We start from the raw sequence: 23,754 nt of genomic DNA, 5'->3' as shown, positions 1-23,754 counted from the left end.
AAATCTATTTACCAGGCATGTTATCGCTCAGCTAGTCTTGCACTCAAATCGTGACTGCAGTTTTTAGAGACAATAAATATCCCCTGTAAAGGGGGCTGCACGTGTAATAGTGAAGCAAGGGTTTTTGCGTTTCTCATCTACACCTCTTCTGAAAAAAGCACCGTTTGATTCAAGTGGCAAATGGAAACCCAGGGCGACTAGAAACAATACTGTAGATTAGAGAAAAGTACATAACATACTTGGTATTCCCAAATCGTCACTATTATTTATTTATCTCAACATCGCTTAACTTAAGTTATTTAAGAAGAACCGCTGTGTCGACCTGATTATATATAATCAGCATAATAGGCTGGTGCGCCATTCTGCTGAAAGTGCAGACTATTTGTACTATCTTGCTAATTTAGTAACTACTAGACATCGCGTGGAAAAAATAGCTAGATAACTTTGTGCAGTCACTATATAGTTAGTTCTGACAGACCTTTAGCGCAGTGGTTAGAGTACTTAGAAAAATCAGTTGTAAAAGTGATATTCTCCGGATTCAATTCTTATTGTGGGCTACCAAAAATACAATTGCTAATTACCTAGGACCTCTATCCAGTTATGATGCTCCTGTGAAGTAAAGATAGAGTCCTGTTCGAAATTTCGCCCAAATTCTCAAATTCGATAGAAACATTCCTGAGTTCGACAATATATACCTGAAGAAGGTCGGAGGTTACATCAATCGAAACGTTGTGAAAATTACATGCAAGATGAAGACAGTAGTCGAAAGAATCCAAATAATATGAATATATATATATATATATATATATATATATATATATATATATATATATATATATACTTGATCGTTTGTTATTAGCCGATAATCTAAAAACTACTTTAATGATTATTTTGAAATTTTCTCTAGCATTTACATTTCATGTACATATGCATATTTTCTATATTTAATATTACAATATAAAAAAAAAATATTTTATCGCAGTCGATGTTTCTCGCGGCGAATGCGACACGGTTTTTGACACGTTTTCTACCCCCAATTATAGTCGATAAAACATCAAACCTTCACGTAAACAAAATCGACATAATGTACTATTGTAACAATTTTTTATGGGTTACAATGCTCTAGTTGGCTTTTTTGATATGATTTGTTCATGTTTGCATACGAGAATTTTAGGCGCAAACGCCAACGCTGTTTCAAAGTTTAAAACAACAACAAAAAAAAATAAATAAATAAAAGTATTTTTTTTGCATCTCCGGTCAAACTTATGTTTTAACATTACAAAACAAAACCAATAAAATAAATAAATAACACAGTAAAATTCTACGACAATTGCCAAAAAATTTTCATTGAACAAAACATTCGAAAAATTGTACCAAAAGAAAAAACCGGCTGCTTTTTTCACAACAAAAATATAATTTTTTCACTACTATATTTAATGTAGGAAAGTTTTTACCATTAACAACAAACTTTAAAACTACTAAAAAGGAAAACGCGAAGTTATTTGCAGAGGAATTAAATAATACATAGGTTTTCAACTAATTATGTTCATTTACTTTTATGGATATATCACATGTAATTTTATCACATAAATATGTCTACATATTTTTTTAAAAATATATATTATTTACAGACACATTGTCACAGTAATGAATGAATACAGATTATTAGTAAACTGTCTTTTTAGTAAATATTTTACTTAGTGTTATGAATGTATCGCACATAATTTATTTTTTTGAATATATATATATATATATATATTTAGATTTTATTTCAAATTTATCATATAAACTTAATTGGGGTATTCAAAATATTTGAGATGAAACACGTAAACGTGTATTTGTTAAAAATTTTTACGGATATTATCATTTACTATATTTGAAAACAATATTTGTTCTTAAAACATATGTGAGAATACACATTTATTTATATAAAAACGATAAAAGTTCATAATTGCACTTATTAAAAACACAAAAAAAAGAGAAAATATTTGTGATGTACGTACTTATCCTGGAACGAAATTGTCCTATTCCAAAAGAATGCGTAAATTGATTAAATAATATTTTACAAAGAAAATAAAAATTTACGATTTCAGTGATTTTACTACTATATTATTGAACATAAGGCTGATTATACTTAGAATTGAGTTATCTGCTCCTTATTTATTTTACCGGATTTTATCCTGGCGCAATAAAACACTACAGCTCGCTTAGTCGTAAAATTTGATTTTGTTGCATAAAAACTACTTAACCAAACCACGTGCTTTTTTAATATTTAATTTTAGTTCCGTGACTAGTACGAACATGCAATAGTCATTTCTGTATTTTCTTTACTTTTAATTACCATTGTAAGTGAAATTCTGTATTTGCCCGAAATAAATAGCAGTTTGCCAATTTTTTAAAAACTTGTCCTAAAACATTTTTTTCACTCTTCTTTTTTTTTAATGAATTATTATTGATCTCCCACGTTGTCTTTGTACAAAATAGTTTTTTTCAATTTCGATTTTGACACATTTACAAATGCTCTTCTAAGAGAGGCTTGCGCTTGTTACTCCAACTCTGTAGCCTTAATTTCGTGGGTTTGAGCGACACTCTTTAAAAAAAATTTCATCGATTTATTATTGATAAACAACTAAACTTTCTTCTAAAAGAATTGGTTAAAATTTTAATAAAAAAAATTGTCAGTGGTTGCGCACACACGTGTCTATAGTAAAATTAATCCCCCATACTTTTCCCTTTTGTCCTTTGTAAACATCAAGGGTTTACAATTTTTTGTTATCTTTACCTTAGCTAAAATGCCCCGGAAAATATCAGACGTAAGTCATCATACTTGCAATATGTAAGTAGTGCAACGTGTACTTCCCAATAAAACTAAGGAATAACAGCCATAAGTGACCGAACATAAAATGATTCCAACGGATATAGCATTTCAATTTATGAGATTGCACTTCCTAATTCGATTGGTGTTTGTAATAACCATCAACAAAGCTCAGGGACAAGTTTTACATTCATGTGACTTACGTCTACACACTGATTTCTTCTCACATAACAATTATATGTTGCGTGTATTACAGTTGGCAAACCAGTCAATCTGTACATCTGTACGTAACATTGAACACCCCCAAACATTGTAAAACTATTGAGAAATTACGCATATAAGAAACATGCAGTTTTGTTTTTTGCTTTTCGACTTGACAAAACTGAGCCACAACAACGCATGACCAGGTGCAGCTAGTATATATATATATATATATATATATATACATATATATATATACATATATATATATATAATTTGCAGTTGGTAATAATTATCCAAAACCAAATATATATGTGTAATAACCTTTATAAATTCTTTATACACGTGTCCATCAATGTCTCTCGCAACTCACACACTATATAAATATTAATGTTTAACATACTCTCTTGTTTTATAAGTTCGGCAGACTGAAGGAATCCTCTGCCATCTCCACAATCCACATCTTTGCAAATATATGGCTCGCATTCATTCACTCGTCTCTCTAAGAGTTATGGAGAGATAGGCGACAATCCCATCTTCACAAATGTATATATTGTCTCAGGTGTCCATATTACTTGAAATATCACTTGTTACCCAACACGAAAGCATTTATTATTAATAAAGATTGAATATCTGTTTGTCTGAAGTCGAATCTATATTATTACTTCTATTGATTCTAAATTCAGTTTATTATACTGTTTTCAGTTTACATTATTCTCTTTCAATCTTCAATTCAGAGTGATCTAGTGTAGTATCTGTTCTGTTGTCATGAGACAAGCGTCCCAGGTATAACCCCCTCCTTTGGGAGCATAATGTATGGTCGTTCATCATGAGGTTATCCTTCCAGGTATTACCTTCTCTTTTTATTCTGAGGAGGAATTATAATATGTGATTTTTTTCATATATTTTAGCAAAAATAAAAAAAGGAACATATTTTACTAGTGAGTCAAAAATATGAAAAATATGTTTACCAACCTGTGATGATTGAAGGATCGCATTTGAAATATGGTATGTTGACTTCCAGGTTCCACCGACTCCCGGCTCAGCAAAAAATAAAAGATTAGTAATACCCAACAACGGGAATAGTACAATAGTGGCCCGGATGGCTTTTCTGTAAAAGAAAAAAAAACGCAAAAAAAAAACACAAACAATCAATTTACTGTATATATATAAACTAGAAGTAAAATTCTCACAGGGTGGGGAAAATTAAACCAATTTATGCCCACTTGAGAGGATTAAAACTAACATATGATATTAATAACCTTATGTCTAGCATATTTATTCAAATTTTGATCAAATAAAAAAGGTCTAAAATTTAAGGGTTAAGGTTAGGAATCTTAAATATTGGAACTGTCAAATGAGAAGTCCTCCTCATATCATGCGCTTAAAACGTCATAAAATAATGGATGAAAATAAAAAATTTAGGGAATATTTAGGAATTGATTTCTAATATATAGGGAATAACAATCGGAGGCATGTGAATTGATTTCTAATATATAGGGAATATCAATCGGAGGCATGTGAATTGATTTCTAATATATAGGGAATAACAATCGGAGGCATGTAAATTGATTTCTAATATATAGGGAATATCAATCGGAGGCATGTGAATTGATTTCTAATATATAGGGAATAACAATCGGAGGCATGTGAATTGATTTCTAATATATAGGGAATAACAATCGGAGGCATGTGAATTGATTTCTAATATATAGGGAATAACAATCGGAGGCATGTGAATTGATTTCTAATATATAGGGAATAACAATCGGAGGCATGTAAATTGATTTCTAATATATAGGGAATATCAATCGGAGGCATGTGAATTGATTTCTAATATATAGGGGATAACAATCGGAGGCATGTAAATTGATTTCTAATATATAGGGAATATCAATCGGAGGCATGTGAATTGATTTCTAATATATAGGGAATAACAATCGGAGGCATGTAAATTGATTTCTAATATATAGGGAATATCAATCGGAGGCATGTGAATTGATTTCTAATATATAGGGAATAACAATCGGAGGCATGTGAATTGATTTCTAATATATAGGGAATAACAATCGGAGGCATGTGAATTGATTTCTAATATATAGGGAATAACAATCGGAGGCATGTAAATTGATTTCTAATATATAGGGAATAACAATCGGAGGCATGTAAATTGATTTCTAATATATAGGGAATATCAATCGGAGGCATGTGAATTGATTTCTAATATATAGGGAATAACAATCGGAGGCATGTGAATTGATTTCTAATATATAGGGAATAACAATCGGAGGCATGTGAATTGATTTCTAATATATAGGGAATAACAATCGGAGGCATGTAAATTGATTTCTAATATATAGGGAATAACAATCGGAGGCATGTAAATTGATTTCTAATATATAGGGAATAACAATCGGAGGCATGTGAATTGATTTCTAATATATAGGGAATAACAATCGGAGGCATGTGAATTGATTTCTAATATATAGGGAATAACAATCGGAGGCATGTGGATTGATTTCTAATATATAGGGAATAACAATCGGAGGCATGTGAATTGATTTCTAATATATAGGGAATAACAATCGGAGGCATGTAAATTGATTTCTAATATATAGGGAATATCAATCGGAGGCATGTGAATTGATTTCTAATATATAGGGAATAACAATCGGAGGCATGTAAATTGATTTCATATATATAGGGAATAACAATCGGAGGCATGTAAATTGATTTCTAATATATAGGGAATAACAATCGGAGGCATGTGAATTGATTTCTAATATATAGGGAATAACAATCGGAGGCATGTGAATTGATTTCTAATATATAGGGAATAACAATCGGAGGCATGTGAATTGATTTCTAATATATAGGGAATAACAATCGGAGGCATGTGAATTGATTTCTAATATATAGGGAATAACAATCGGAGGCATGTGAATTGATTTCTAATATATAGGGAATAACAATCGGAGGCATGTAAATTGATTTCTAATATATAGGGAATAACAATCGGAGGCATGTGAATTGATTTCTAATATATAGGGAATAACAATCGGAGGCATGTAAATTGATTTCTAATATATAGGGAATAACAATCGGAGGCATGTGAATTGATTTCTAATATATAGGGAATAACAATCGGAGGCATGTAAATTGATTTCTAATATATAGGGAATATCAATCGGAGGCATGTGAATTGATTTCTAATATATAGGGAATAACAATCGGAGGCATGTGAATTGATTTCTAATATATAGGGAATAACAATCGGAGGCATGTGAATTGATTTCTAATATATAGGGAATAACAATCGGAGGCATGTGAATTGATTTCTAATATATAGGGAATAACAATCGGAGGCATGTAAATTGATTTCTAATATATAGGGAATAACAATCGGAGGCATGTGAATTGATTTCTAATATATAGGGAATAACAATCGGAGGCATGTAAATTGATTTCTAATATATAGGGAATAACAATCGGAGGCATGTGAATTGATTTCTAATATATAGGGAATAACAATCGGAGGCATGTGAATTGATTTCTAATATATAGGGAATAACAATCGGAGGCATGTGAATTGATTTCTAATATATAGGGAATAACAATCGGAGGCATGTAAATTGATTTCTAATATATAGGGAATAACAATCGGAGGCATGTGAATTGATTTCTAATATATAGGGAATAACAATCGGAGGCATGTAAATTGATTTCTAATATATAGGGAATAACAATCGGAGGCATGTGAATTGATTTCTAATATATAGGGAATAACAATCGGAGGCATGTGAATTGATTTCTAATATATAGGGAATAACAATCGGAGGCATGTGAATTGATTTCTAATATATAGGGAATAACAATCGGAGGCATGTGAATTGATTTCTAATATATAGGGAATAACAATCGGAGGCATGTGAATTGATTTCTAATATATAGGGAATAACAATCGGAGGCATGTGAATTGATGTCTAATATATAGGGAATAACGATCGGAGGCATGTGAATTGATTTCTAATATATAGGGAATAACAATCGGAGGCATGTGAATTGATTTCTAATATATAGGGAATAACAATCGGAGGCATGTGAATTGATTTCTAATATATAGGGAATAACAATCGGAGGCATGTGAATTGATTTCTAATATATAGGGAATAACAACCGGAGGCATGTAAATTGATTTCTAATATATAGGGAATAACAATCGGAGGCATGTGAATTGATTTCTAATATATAGGGAATAACAATCGGAGGCATGTGAATTGATTTCTAATATATAGGGAATAACAATCGGAGGCATGTGAATTGATTTCTAATATATAGGGAATAACAACCGGAGGCATGTGAATTGATTTCTAATATATAGGGAATAACAACCGGAGGCATGTAAATTGATTTCTAATATATAGGGAATAACAATCGGAGGCATGTGAATTGATTTCTAATATATAGGGAATAACAATCGGAGGCATGTGAATTGATTTCTAATATATAGGGAATAACAATCGGAGGCATGTGAATTGATTTCTAATATATTGGGAATAACAATCGGAGGCATTTGAATTGATTTCTAATATATAGGGAATAACAACCGGAGCATGTAAATTGATTTCTAATATATAGGGAATAACAATCGGAGGCATGTGAATTGATTTCTAAATATAGGGAATAACAATCGGAGGCATGTGAATTGATTTCTAATATATAGGGAATAACAATCGGAGGCATGTGAATTGATTTCTAATATATAGGGAATAACAATCGGAGGCATGTGAATTGATTTCTAATATATAGGGAATAACAATCGGAGGCATGTGAATTGATTTCTAATATATAGGGAATAACAATCGGAGGCATGTGAATTGATTTCTAATATATAGGGAATAACAATCGGAGGCATGTGAATTGATTTCTAATATATAGGGAATAACAACCGGAGGCATGTAAATTGATTTCTAATATATAGGGAAATAACAATCGGAGGCATGTGAATTGATTTCTAATATATAGGGAATAACAATCGGAGGCATGTGAATTGATTTCTAATATATAGGGAATATCAATCGGAGACATGTGAATTGATTTCTAATATATAGGGAATAACAATCGGAGGCATGTGAATTGATTTCTAATATATAGGGAATAACAATCGGAGGCATGTGAATTGATTTCTAATATATAGGGAATAACAATCGGAGGCATGTGAATTGATTTCTAATATATAGGGAATAACAATCGGAGGCATGTGAATTGATTTCTAATATATAGGGAATAACAATCGGAGGCATGTAAATTGATTTCTAATATATAGGGAATAACAATCGGAGGCATGTAAATTGATTTCTAATATATAGGGAATAACAATCGGAGGCATGTGAATTGATTTCTAATATATAGGGAATAACAATCGGAGGCATGTGAATTGATTTCTAATATATAGGGAATAACAACCGGAGGCATGTAAATTGATTTCTAATATATAGGGAATAACAATCGGAGACATGTGAATTGATTTCCTATATATAGGGAATAACAATCGGAGGCATGTGAATTGATTTCTAATATATAGGGAATAACAATCGGAGGCATGTGAATTGATTTCTAATATATAGGGAATAACAATCGGAGGCATGTGAATTGATTTCTAATATATAGGGAATAACAATCGGAGACATGTGAATTGATTTCTAATATATAGGGAATAACAATCGGAGGCATGTGAATTGATTTCTAATATATAGGGAATAACAATCGGAGGCATGTGAATTGATTTCTAATATATAGGGAATAACAATCGGAGGCATGTGAATTGATGTCTAATATATAGGGAATAACAATCGGAGGCATGTAAATTGATTTCTAATATATAGGGAATAACAATCGGAGGCATGTAAATTGATTTCTAATATATAGGGAATAACAATCGGAGGCATGTGAATTGATTTCTAATATATAGGGAATAACAATCGGAGGCATGTGAATTGATTTCTAATATATAGGGAATAACAATCGGAGGCATGTGAATTGATTTCTAATATATAGGGAATAACAATCGGAGGCATGTGAATTGATTTCTAATATATAGGGAATAACAATCGGAGGCATGTGAATTGATTTCTAATATATAGGGAATAACAATCGGAGGCATGTGAATTGATTTCTAATATATAGGGAATAACAATCGGAGGCATGTGAATTGATTTCTAATATATAGGGAATAACAATCGGAGGCATGTGAATTGATTTCTAATATATAGGGAATAACAATCGGAGGCATGTGAATTGATTTCTAATATATAGGGAATAACAATCGGAGGCATGTGAATTGATTTCTAATATATAGGGAATAACAATCGGAGGCATGTGAATTGATTTCTAATATATAGGGAATAACAATCGGAGGCATGTGAATTGATTTCTAATATATAGGGAATAACAATCGGAGGCATGTGAATTGATTTCTAATATATAGGGAATAACAATCGGAGGCATGTGAATTGATTTCTAATATATAGGGAATAACAATCGGAGGCATGTGAATTGATTTCTAATATATAGGGAATAACAATCGGAGGCATGTGAATTGATTTCTAATATATAGGGAATAACAATCGGAGGCATGTAAATTGATTTCTAATATATAGGGAATAACAATCGGAGGCATGTGAATTGATTTCTAATATATAGGGAATAACAATCGGAGCATGTGAATTGATTTCTAATATATAGGGAATAACAATCGGAGGCATGTGAATTGATTTCTAATATATAGGGAATAACAATCGGAGGCATGTGAATTGATTTCTAATATATAGGGAATAACAATCGGAGACATGTGAATTGATTTCTAATATATAGGGAATAACAATCGGAGGCATGTGAATTGATTTCTAATATATAGGGAATAACAATCGGAGGCATCTGAATTGATTTCTAATATATAGGGAATAACAATCGGAGGCATGTGAATTGATTTCTAATATATAGGGAATAACAATCGGAGGCATGTGAATTGATTTCTAATATATAGGGAATAACAATCGGAGGCATGTGAATTGATTTCTAATATATAGGGAATAACAATCGGAGGCATGTGAATTGATTTCTAATATATAGGGAATAACAATCGGAGGCATGTAAATTGATTTCTAATATATAGGGAATAACAATCGGAGGCATGTAAATTGATTTCTAATATATAGGGAATAACAATCGGAGGCATGTGAATTGATTTCTAATATATAGGGAATAACAATCGGAGACATGTGAATTTGTGTTTTTCACCCCCTTGCATGAAACAAAATGGAGAGATAGGCGACAGTCCCATCTTCATCTATCTAATTATATCTAATTATATATAAATCAAAATAAGTAACCATAATTTATTGTACAATGCATTAGCAAAAAACTAAAAAAAAAAAAAATTCAAACAATTATTCAAGTATGCATTTTATTGGTTTTACATACGCATTTATATGTCACTAGACATTAATGAGCATGTTTTGGTCAACCAGTTCCAGTAACTAGTGACCTCTTATGAATTTCACTTTAGTATAAGTAATATAGGCTGGAGAGGTTTCTAGTTACTTGTAAAAGACTGATCGAAACATGCTCATGAATGTGTAGCGAAATATGAATTCTTATGTGAAGTAAATAAAAAAGTATATATATAATCATCCACATGTAGACTGTTTCGCTGTATCTTACATGCGGCTAGACAAACAACTGCTTCAAGTGGAAATCGAAACTCAACCATCTAGAGGACAGTCGGCGACAATGACCTCCATACCATTTAGCTGCTGCTGAGATATATAAAATCACAATGATAAACCTTGTCAAACGCTAGAAGTTTCATTTGTTTACACAAAAAGTATCGCCTTTAATACGTTAATGACACTTTGCTATTTCATTTACCAGTAGGTTCAATCTAAGAAAAGGCGCATATTTATATATATTTAAGGTTTAAGTCATCCACATACAGACTGTTTCGCTGTATAGCAGTTCCCCAGTGCGGTTAGACAAGAGACTTTATATTAGCCACCGACTGACAATTTCGCTGTATCAGAGCTTTTCAGTGTGACTAGACAAACGTGATATTTCACAGATTTATTTTTGAAATATCAGTTAGAAACTACAGTGGCAGTATAGATTACATTGTATTATACTTCAGTGAATAAAAGTAATGTCGACTATGATTAACTTCATTTAAGGTTGTACAATTTGATGAGCTTTAGGCACTTAAGTTTTTTTTCTGAATATTTTGAACAATTTAGAGTTTCATAATTCATTTTCTGATAAACGAAGACAGAATTGTAATAAAAATATACATTCTTGATGCAACGAACATGACAGTTTATTTTAAGAGTTGATATATCTTTTCATATATTTAGGTTATTTATGATTTGAGTTTTCATTAATTTATGATTTCTTGGTACAAGTTATTCGACATGTTTAATCAATATCTCGTTCATTGACTTATGAACTCGTCCGCATTTAAAATTTCATTTATTCGTTTTTGATCTCAATGATTTTCTAGAAAACTTCCTCTTTATCTGATCAAAAATGTTACATATAATTACACAGAGCATCGTATATATATATATATATATATATATATATATATATATATATATATATATATATATGCGATGCTTTGTGTAATCATTGAAAATAAAATGTTACCATAGCTAAACATTTTGTCAGTTCCCACGTCGTATTTTCACTTTCACCCGCCATTGAAATCTGAAAGTCTTTGCTGTTGCCTCAAACCATATTGCGGATATACACATCGAAGAAGTGAATAAGTCGCAATAAAATTTGAACAATACGATTCACAGCACATTTCTCAGTTTTCTAGCGACCGTTAAATGTTTACATCAAGGAAAAAATCTATGATCGTGAAATTTTTGTTGTAAATAAAAACATCTGAAAATGTATTCGAATGACACTTACCGGATTTGTGCACTTTCTACTGTGTTGTGTGCCCGAAGTTTTGTTACAAGGACGAAGATTATATTGATCAAAAACACTAAATTTGCCTGAAACAAAAAGAAATACAAATAATTAAATAACATTGGTGTAAAAATTGAAATAAAACGAGTAAATTACATTATTCAGACTACCGTTCACATCACGGATCTTATTTTCGCCATGTTTCGGTTAATGTAACCTCTGGCCTTTTTCAAATACGGCTTATCGAATCCGAAGACCTTTATATTAACTTCAGCAGTCGATATAAAATTTCAAACTGAACCACGTATGTATATTGTCCTTGTTCCGTCATTTATGGCCGGCTATAGATATCAAGTCATAGTTGTTATATTCTTAGTATCGTCTATACTGAAGTTTTGACCTTCAACCTACTAAAGACTGTGCTTGAGAATCGATATCACTAAACACTTAACCATTGCGCATCGTTCGCAATACAAGCGATACTAAGCATACAATAAAAGTTACTGAAGATTGTTATGACTGATGATTGTTATGACTGAAAGATCGAGAACAACTACCCCCAACTCAAATGTTAGGAGAAGAATATTTAGGACAGAATAATACAAATAATACCAATTATAATCCTCTTCTTTAAATGTGCAAATAACATATAAATAACTAACGGGGTGGGGGGTCCGGCTTTGCCAGGGCGTAAAATACGCCTGAAAATTTTTTGCATAGATTTCATATATATTCTTATAGAGTCGTGATTTCAAACGTATTTAGGTGCCATTAGCTAGAACTGGAACCGAAACTGTAGCATTCAAAGCTGGTGATGTTACCACTGTACTAACGTGACACGGATATAAATCGATTAAAAACTAAAAATTAAAAATAAACTAAGATAAATGTACAAGATGTTTAACTTATTTTTTTCAATTTTCACTCATTGTGGACCCATTGAAAATAATTTTAACCGGCTAAAGACCTGTAAAAGAACTGCCCATACAAATCCAATTATTTGAGGCCCCTAGCGCCGCTCTGCGATTTTTAGTTTCGGAGGAGATAGAGTTTGAAAATATTGAGATAGACAGACCCATCGAGAGACAGATCGACAGAGAGACAATCATATAGCTGTTTATATATTAGATTAAATAAATATTTGTAGAATAGATCTTTTAGCAGAGCTTTTTTAATTTGTTTTCATTTACAGTGAAGCGTTTTAAAGAAAATAAATAGATATTACGAATTATTGTAGCGAGTCACTTTTTACGAGCAGCCATTATGCGAGGCAAAAAGAGTAAACGTCGTGTCGTGTGTTGTTCATCAAGTAGAGATGATATTAAACCAAGAGCAGCTGTTTACAAAAGGAAACCTTTTTTTTTTTTTGCACGCGATGACAGGAGTTCGTTCATGCAAATATTCGCTGTTTTGCATAAGCGACTACTCAGTGTTAAAAAAAAAAAAATTAAAGAAGACTCCTCCTCGCACCGAGCACTATCCTGATGCTGCATATTTTTACCGTGTCAATTGTTTGAAGCGAAAAAGACGTCTTTGACGCTGACCTTATACAAAAACAATTCGATGATGGGGTTAACGAGATTGTTAGTTATTTGATAACCACTACTATGAAAGGACTGGAAAAAATGAACAGAATTAATAAGATTAAATAACGTAAACGCTCAGCTGAACAACTACATGTTGACATTGGACTAGAAGACCACCATGTTATATTCGTCAGGAAAAGCGTCCCATGACTTTGTATTTCTTAAAAGCTGGAATGATAATCATTAAAAAGAAATGTTTATTCAGTCTCACCGACAACAAACGATCACGAAAGAAAAGAGAAAAGGAAAGCGGAAAAAGATAAGCGAGACTTAGTTTCACGCTTTTTAACCAATGAAGATGAAACAAAATTATCCGTTATTAAATGATGTGCGCAACAGTATTAAGACTTCTGATTCTGAGGGTAAGAACTCTTCTACTTTCTTTTATTATGACTAATCAACAATTAAGTATTAAAATCGTGATATTCTTTGGAAATAAAATTTTTGCTTGTAACATGAACCATGTCTAAGTAGCCCCGCCGACATTCCCCAGTAAGACGTCTCATATGATAAGGAAGTTCTTGTAAAGAAAGTCTGTTCATTAAAAAAAAAAAATGTTTTTTGGTTGTGAATACACATAAAATAATAGAAATTTTTTTGTAGTGATTTTAGAGGGACGAGTTCTTACGGTGGATGATACTGTTCAGTCTAGCACCAACTTAGAACCTATTTATAACGACAGAGTAGTGGACAAGAGATAGCGATGAAGTTGTTGTTGTGGTAGGATCTACCTAAAACTTCAGTAAATTTTTACTTGGTTTCCACCTTAACATTTTTCTTTTAAATGACGACCTTTAACAGTTTTCGCGTATGCTAAAAACGAATGTCGCATTTAAAATTTCCGGAAATAAGTAGTTTTCCGAATTTTAAGTAATGTGTTCCATATATGAAAAGTGGTGGCCACTGTTGTACACGGGGACGCGCGCGCACCAAAAGTATGCAAATAGCTTTGTAAACAAAGAAGTGCGTCTCTTAACGGAAGTCAGTAACGTATAAAGCACTTATCAAAAGTTAGCAGATATAACTTTTGCCTTTTTTTGACAAAAAGTTTATTATTTGCATCATCTTTAAATTGCAAAATTTGCAAATAATTTCAACGTCTTTAAACTTCCAATTACGGAATCTAATGCTATAAAAAGCTTAAAATAGTTTAAACTAAAGCGAATACGGAGAAAAGTAACTACTATAGTGTTTGGGAACAGTTACTTATTGTACAATTTTATTTTATATTCAATTTATACAAAAAGGTTAAATGTTATTATGTGTTAAGCAGTTTCGTTTTATTAGCACAGTTTCAACGGCTGGGCAAATTGATCTATATATATATATATATATATATATATATATATATATATATATATATATATATATATATGTATGTATGTATGTATGTATGTATTGCAGCCCAGGAAAGACTATTTGAGGTTTATAATATATTCGATAATTATTTATAAATTATATGTAGGATCGCTCGAAAATTATGTGCTTTTGAAAGAAACATTTTTGTTTCATTTCAAAAGACTCTTTGTATTCATACACGTCAACATATAGGAAATAAATACAGAAAAGATATAAACATTTATATATTTTTCGTATTGATTTTTATTCAAACATATTTATATATATATATATATATATATATATATATATATATATATATATATACACGAGGGACGTGCAATAAGTAATTCCCCTGACACACTTCCAGTTATCTGATCTAGCTGAAATTTTGGATGTGCAATGATTTATATCTCTACGGGTATTACAGCTCTGAACTAATTGTGGTTTCTGTTTTATGGGTGTTTGAATTGAGCCAGGTGTGAAATCGAGCCTGTTGAATGTTGAGCAGTGATCCGGTTTTTGTATTTGAAAGGACGCACACCACAGGAGACTTTTGATGAAATGAAAGAAACTTTTGGTGATAATGCACCATCATATAACCTTTTAAAACGCAGGCATCGGGAATTCAAACATGGCCGGAAGTCTGTAGAAATAGCTCCCAGACCTGGTCGCCCCCCTTCTGCCATTGATGAGGCATCTGTCCGTCAAGTTGAGGCTGCCATTTTGGAAGATCGGCGCATTACTATTCGCCAAATAGCCCAAGATGTCAAAATTAGTACAGGGTGTCATTCAGATGGATTCCCAGGTTGCTCATACCATTCCAGATGCGAGAACGCGTTGAGTGCTCGAGGATGAATTTGGAAATGTGTCAAGAAGATGAGTCAAAGTTTTTCAAGACTGATTACACAGGATGAAACCTTGGTCCATCCTTATGAGACAGAGACCAAAGCCCAGTCAATGCAGTGGAAGCACTTGGACTCACCACCTCCAAAGAAGACAAGAGTGCAGCCCTCCGCTGGCAAGGTCATGCTCACAGCCTTCTAGGATCAGGACGGAGTAGTGATGACAGATTTCCTGGCAAAGGGTACCACAATTACAGGAGCCTTTTATGCTTCACTTTTGAGGAAATTAAGGGAAACTGTCAAAATCAAGAGGTGGGGCAAGATCAGAAAAGGTACTCTCCCCTGCAGGACAACGCTCCAGTCCACAAATCGCATGTCGCCAGATCAGAAGCACGGGCGTGTGGTTATGAAATCCTTCCCCATCCTCCCTACTTTCCTGACCTTGCACCCTATGACTTTCACCTCTTCCCATCCATGGAATTGTTTTTGAAAGGAAAACGTTTCCCAGATGATGCAGCATTGATTTCTGAAGTCACGTCGTTGTTTGAGGACCAACCTGGGTTGTTCTACAAAAAAAAAAAAAAAACAGTCTCCAGAGCTGCATCAAAAGATGGGAGAAATGCATAACTCTGGTGGTTCCTATGTAGAGAAAGACTAATAACTGTGCGAAGTTTCGTTGATCTACTGCTATGGGAAGTGGGTCAGGGGCATTACTTATTGCATGCCCCTCGTATATATATAACTATATATATATATATATATATATATATATATATATATACATGCGAATAATTTTAATGTCTTCAAACTGTAAGACTTTAAATAGTTTTAAATAGTAAACATATTTGTTTTGTTTTTCTTTGAAAACGATTCCAACTTTCAATGAAAATACAATAAAAATTTGGGATGAGAAAACATACATGTTTTTTTTTTATCTTCGGTTTTCTTTATATTAGAATTCTTAAACCGGCACTCGTAAACGATAAGCGGACGGACGGTTTCAACGCACAGGAAATACTATTCGAGTTTTATAATATATTTGATAATTATTTATAAATTATAATTATTGTAATTTCTGATGACCTAACGAAGGAAATACATATTTTTAACTTTAAATATTTATTGTAGATTAAATGATTTTTATTTTGAACTCAGTTTATGTGGAGGTGTTAGGGCTAGGATTAGGGTAAGTATTAGCTGCTTGTTGGATTTACTATTCGTTTTTTTTTTCTTCCACTTGAAATTGTCTCGTTCTCGAAATTAAAAGTCGTATTTTACTAGCTATTTTTTTCGTAATATGATGACTAACGGAATACTGTTTATTAAATAAAGTGTTCAGTTCGAATAGACGTACAGATTACAGAGTTCGAAATGAAAGTCTAACTGAAAAAGGTCACAGATTACAGCACCTTAATAATTATGAGAATAACATCATTGATGAAAACAGTAGCCTGAATAATATAAATAATACAAAGTATATATCCTCGTAAGAAAATTGAAAGCGAATCACATATTCCTTATTTCAATCTAACATTTTTATGAGATATATTTCGTCACCACCACTTTTTTTTAATATGTATTTTTCTTTTATAAATTGATTTTTATTGTGTCTTCCATTAAATATTAATAGGACAAAACGTACGTTTTCGTGGAATAATTTGGTTGAGTTTTAATCCCGGCCTTTCAACAAATTTACTTTATCCATAATTAAAACTTAATTTGCGTTTGTTTTAATGTATGGAAAAGGTAAAATAATTAAATTACAAAGTAAAAATAACAAAAAAAAAACAAGAAAATAACAAACAAAAAACAACAACACTTTTTTCGTAAGGTAACGGGGCAGGGGGAGTAAAACACGTTTAAATATATTTTAACTCATGCAGATTTCGTATTTATTATTTACAAAGCCAATTATGTATTGCTTATTATATTGTACCTAATATATATTACTGATTTGAAAAGTTTAACAAAACGACTTCAGTGCCATCAGCTAGAATTGAAACATTCAATGCTCCAGCAGCGTCGCCTACCGATGTAGCTATGGAGCGATAAACAAGAAAGATTTAATATTAAACGACTTGAAGAAATAAATTAAATTTTGTGCATGCGCAGAAAAAATCTAGAAATATGCCATCAAGTTGAAATGAATAGTTTGCATTTCAACTTGCCGACATATGTCTGTACACGCTAGTTATTTATCCAAACAAAGATTTTACTCGTTATGAACTGTCTTTGATGCATGAGTACAATGTACTGTTATTTTCAGCGTTATGTGACCAGTAGTTTACAAGTTTATTAGTTAAATATTTACACAGACAGACACACAGATTTACTGTTTTATTTATATGAGTAAATTGTTTAATATCACGTCAATCTTAATTGGAGTTAATTCATTAATAGACATCTTTTTTATCGTTTTTGTCTTTGCGATGTAGCTTGTTTACTATTTTCTTGTATTTTAGAATTTTATAAAATATCTAAAGTAAAAATTAATTTCGTATGTTTCAAATAATACGAATCATGCAGTTGTTACATTTTCACATGGCGTATTGCATATAATCTACTATAAATAGAATTTTTTTCTGTCCCTCGTCTGTCAGTCTGTCTGTCAGTCGCAGTTGTTTTCAAAGTAGTTACTATATTGCGGAATTGGTCTCATTTCGAAATATCATAGACTTTAACGACTTATAGAAATGGAAAATTATTCTTATGGAAATCGTTCCAGACAAGTCATAGAACTACTTGATATGAAGAACTAACAAAAACACTACCACTTCAAAGTCCAGAAAAAAATAAAGAGTCAACGATAAAAGTTAAATGAATAGATTATGATCGAGAAAACAGCGAGAAATAGTATTCTTTTTAGGTCCTTCACATCAAGTGCCTTATCTGGAGTAATATCCATCAAAAAGAAGTCAAAGTGAAAGAAAGTATGAACAATATTCTTATCTAATGTAGCTGTTTTTTTTTCATGGCGTTATGTATTGAAAAAATTAGAATTGCAACAATTGTCTCATGCTTACAAGCAATACTTTTCGTTATTGTAATTGGTATACACACGCAAACACACACACAAATATATATATATGTATATATATATATATATATATATATATATATATATATATATATATACAAAACTTACATTAAACACAAACGGTGTAATTGACGATTGGATGAGGGTCATGGATTTGATTTAAAAATAATTCACCCAATTAAAACCAGTAGCTCACAAATACTATGAAACAAACCGAGCAGTTGCAGTTGTAGATTTATTTGAAACTTATATTGCTAGTTATTGGGTGAGTAGCGTTAGTGGTACATAATATCGTTAGTTGAGAATAAAGTCAGTCTGTATAAACTTAATGAGACGGAAATGAAGATTGTTAGACCCTAGAAATTAATAAGAGATATTAAATCTCATGATTCAAAGAAAGAGACATGTATATATCTTATATCTTATATCTTATATATATATATATATATATATATATATATATATATATATATATATATATATACTAGCAAAGGTACCCGTCGTTTACTGGGTTCAAATACAGCCTACAGAAAATGGACTCTGATTTATGAAAGTATGATAGGTTATGAAAAGGAACGGTTGTAAAGAGATAGCTTCGAATTTGGGGGTATCAAACCAAAGCAAAATATGATGAAAGTAAAAATAAAATAGATTAACCCCATAATTTATTATACCATACCTGTTCACATAGAAACACTTATCACAATATTCTGTGGATCTATATTAAAAAAAAACCTTGTTAAACTTTGTGATATATTTCCATTCTATGGAGGTCAGGCGCGAACGAAGACCCCACAATTTTATTATACCATCCCTATTTAAGTTAAAACATACTTATCAAAGTATTCCTATGTACAACTTTATCAAAAACACTTGTAAACGTTTTGTTTTTAATTTTTTAATTTTTTATTTCCATACTTTGTGAACCAGGATCAAACATACCCATTCCTGTGTCTCGATACATCTATCATTATATGGAATCATTATTTTAAAATAGTCAACCATATAGGAGCCTATTCGTGACCAGACACATACACACATACACACACAGACATCCAGGTTTATATTATAGATATAGTCGTGTGACAGTCGTGTTTTACATTTCTTCTATGTTTTTCTACGCACATCTTATCTTTCTTGTAATAATATTATTTGAACTCATTCCATTTTCCTTGTACCCATTTGTGAATTATTCCACATATTTCTGCCTTTTGGATTACTTTGGACCATCTTCCAATTACGCGATTCCATTGGATTTTACTTGTGGAAATGGAAATTTAACCAACTTTTTTGGATTCTGGATTTTTGGGTTTTACCCTTATTGGATATTTTACGCTTCACCAGATTATCCATTTACGTGAAATCACTTTTTTCTTCACCCTATTTCCTCTGCTTAACTATTCGTTACCAAGTAAGATCTATGACTTACTTGTAGTTTCATTAAATACTTTTGCAAGCAAAATCCGATCCCGCATTTTGCTAAATCCTACCCTCTGATGAGAAGGAAAATATTTCTTCGAAACTCCGCGAATTAAGGACTATCCACTTATTTTGTGCTTCCTTTTTAAAATTAAATATTTTTTAACTCTTTTCGAAAGTACTTTTTAACATGTTTTATTAACTACTTGTTCTTATATATATATATATACACACACACACGCACATATATATATGTGGGTGTGTATATATATATATATGTGTGTGCGTATATATATACACACACACATATATATGTATATATATATATATATATATATATATATATATATATATATATATATATATATATATATACCGGGCTGATCAAAAGTCCTCTCACACTTTTGTAGTTTGGGTTTAAGTTAATATTTTCATATCTATTTTTTTTTGCATTACAGAATAAAGTTCGTGCTTTAATAAACTGATAATAGCATTTACAATTATTTGATATCGCATGCAAAATGGAAGCAAAAAGAATTTAAATTGCTGCTCTAATACGTGCATACCCATAAAATGATAGACATTGCAAAGCTTTTTAATGTGAGTTTTATGAAGGTGTATAGAGTTGCATGCCGTATAACCAATGGAGAAACGCTCAAGGATCGCCCCCACAAAGGGAGACCTCGAGTTGTCGAGACCAAGACGAGCAAAAAGGCTTTCAAATACAACCCAACCCTTAAGATGACACATCTCACTAATATGAAGGGGATTGCAGTGCCCATAGTCAGGAGGACTGTTAAACCAAAAGGTGGAAAGAGCTTGAAAATGATAAAAAAAAACACCCGTTGACGGTTGGGATAAAAAAGAAGCGCCCTGAACGCAGTAAAAAGCTTCTCATAAAAATCAAAAGCCATGGAAACCGAATCACTATTTTTAAGGACGAAAATACCTTAACCGTCGATTCTATCGTCAATATCACTATGACAGAATAGTGTCTTTCTGTCAAGATGTCTCTAAAGTGTTTAATGTCTCTACGACAAAACTTCCGGCGTCAGTTATAATGTTTTGAGTTGTTTCTTCAAATATGGATGCCTTCAGTGTGGTTCCCCACTGGACATCGACTTAACGCCCGTTACTATAAACATGTCGGATCAAGGGGATCGTCAAAAAGTCCGATTATATCTTTCAACAAGATGGGACACCATTGCGCACCGCCAAAATCGTTCAGGATTGATTGAAGTAAAACACCAATTTTTGATCGAAGGATTTTTGGCCTTTGCAATCACTAGATTTGAATGCATTGAACTACAGCATCTGGACGCATGTTGTGAGCAAGGTGTTCAAGTGTCGTCACAGTAGCGTAGTAGTATTGATGCCGTGAACCACACGTGGTCCTCAATGAGCAAGGAGTACATTCGTAATGTCTGTCAGGGATTCAGACTACGTTTGAGCGGTGTCATTAATACACTGCTGATAAAAAAATTAAGATCACTTAAAAATTTTTAAAAAGAGACAATTTTAAGGTTAGATTTTAAACTCTTCCGACTTAAGGTTACTAATGCTACAATCTAAAAGGTTATGGAAACAAAAAGGTACATTGAAAAAATTTTATTTAAAAATTTGCATTTTTATTAAATTAGGCTTTGTACACATGGTCAAATTTATAAGACCAATGGTATAAATTGTTAGATTTATGGTTATTCTAATGTTTTTAGTTCCGTTAGAGATTAGCAAACCACTGTGTGAAGGTGTTACCATACCTAAAGCAAGAAAACTAACCGAAGTTGAGCGTTCTCGAATTCTAGGATTCCATAATTCTATCGAGCGATAGCAGCTAAGGTAAATCGCAATAAAAATGTTATTTGCAACTTTTGAAACACTGAGAATTATTGAAAAGCAAAATCCTTAGGAAGCCCCCCCCCATTTTTTTTCCTGCATTTAGTAGGAGAATCAGACGGGTTGTTATGAATGATAGATGACTTTCTAGTCAAATTAAGGTGGTAACAGATGCAAATTGCAGTCCAATAACCATCAGACGACACTTACAACAAAAAGGCATGGTAAATAAAAAGTGTAAACAAATTCCTAGATTGCCTCCACGTCAGAAAGTGGACCGCGTAAGATTTGGTCATGAATACCAAACCTGGGACGTTGAGAAGTGGAAGAAAGTCCTGTTTTCTGATGAGAAAAATATTCAATTAAAATGGTCCAACGATATTGTTATGACAAAAAAATATCCTTTGAATTTTTTTCCACACGTCATAGTGGTGGAGGGCCCGTACTGGTATGGAGTGCTTTTTCTTACAGAGGGACGATGGAGCTCTAGATGGTGCAGGGTCTTCAGACATCAGTTGATTATGTTAGCATGCTACAAAAAGCATCTTTTGTCTGGGTCATCGTTTGTCTGGGGATGGATCGTTATTCCAACAGGATAATGTTGCAATCCACACTGCAATATGGACCTTGAACTTTCTACAAGAAAATATAGTCCATCTCTTAGGACATCCTGGATGCTCACCGGACTTGAACCCAATTGAAAATGTTTGGGGATGGATAACAAGAGAGGTTTATCGAAATGTCAAACAATATTAAACAAAAAATGAACTTCGTGAACCATCTTCAGAAACTGGAGCAGGATCCCCCACACTTTAATGAAAATCCTTATTTCTAGCATAACCAAAGAATTTTTGAAGGCATCAAAAGCAGTGGAGGTAGAACTCATTATTAAGTTTGATTGTTGAGTGTTTTCATACACTTTTCATAGACATTTTGTACAATTTAATAGAATTTTTGTCTCTGGTCTTATAATTTTGATCATGTGTAAAAAGCCTAATTTAAAAAAAAATCTAAATTTAAAAAATAAATCTTTGGAATGTAGCTTTTTGTTTCCATATCCTTTTAAACTGTAGTATTGGCAACCTTAAGTCGGAAGAGTTTAAAATCTATCCCTAAAAAAAGTTTTTTTTAAAAAGATCTTTAAAATCAGCAGTGTACTGATGGAGGTCATATTTAGTAAACATACTGTTCGAAGGTCATATTACACTATTTAATGATTTTGTTTTCTTTACCATATAAAAAGTAAATCAATGCAACTTAAAATAAAAATACAAAAAGTGTAACAGGACTTTTAACCAGCCCGGTATATATATATATATATATATATATATATATATATATATATATATATATATATATATATATATATATATATATATATATGTATATACATACATATATATATATATATAAATCTAGCAAAACTGGTAATTTATAAAAACCTCCCCATCTTAAGAACGGCGTTCGAATAGACATCTCCAACATCCCCATGATTAGAAAAGCTTTAAGAGTAGACAAATTCCTTTTTGTTTTTGAAGGGGTGGAAAAATAATTCCCCCAAAATTTAATCATGGTAATCGTTGTTGGCATACCCACCCGCAAACGCAAAAAATGGGAGGTGGCAATGTCGGTTTAAGAGAAGTAGATTTGTTTATCGCGCACCCAGTGAATTAAAGTGCCTACTATAGGTCTTTCTATCTGTATAATACT

At 32.0% G+C, this 23,754-nt stretch overlaps 1 protein-coding gene across 2 annotated transcripts in view; it reads right to left on the bottom strand.

The window, feature by feature from the left end:
• LOC145291285 (corticotropin-releasing factor receptor 2-like) overlaps positions 1–23,754 on the bottom strand; it is a 641,903-nt gene that overhangs the window by 42,802 nt on the left and 575,347 nt on the right. For both annotated transcript variants that reach the window (XM_080136936.1, XM_080136935.1), the window contains exons 9-10: positions 11,984–12,069; positions 3,992–4,127 (exon numbers count right to left, since the gene is read on the bottom strand). In XM_080136936.1, coding sequence (XP_079993062.1) covers positions 3,992–4,127; positions 11,984–12,069 — 222 coding nt within the window. The remainder of the gene's footprint in view (positions 1–3,991; positions 4,128–11,983; positions 12,070–23,754) is intronic.

This window comes from Euprymna scolopes, chromosome 12, assembly GCF_053919585.1.
Source record: "Euprymna scolopes isolate OS-2025 chromosome 12, ASM5391958v1, whole genome shotgun sequence".
Lineage (NCBI taxonomy): Eukaryota > Metazoa > Mollusca > Cephalopoda > Sepiida > Sepiolidae > Euprymna > Euprymna scolopes.
The sequence above is the reverse complement of the archived record's forward strand: the minus strand, read 5'-3'. Positions and strand labels throughout refer to the sequence as shown.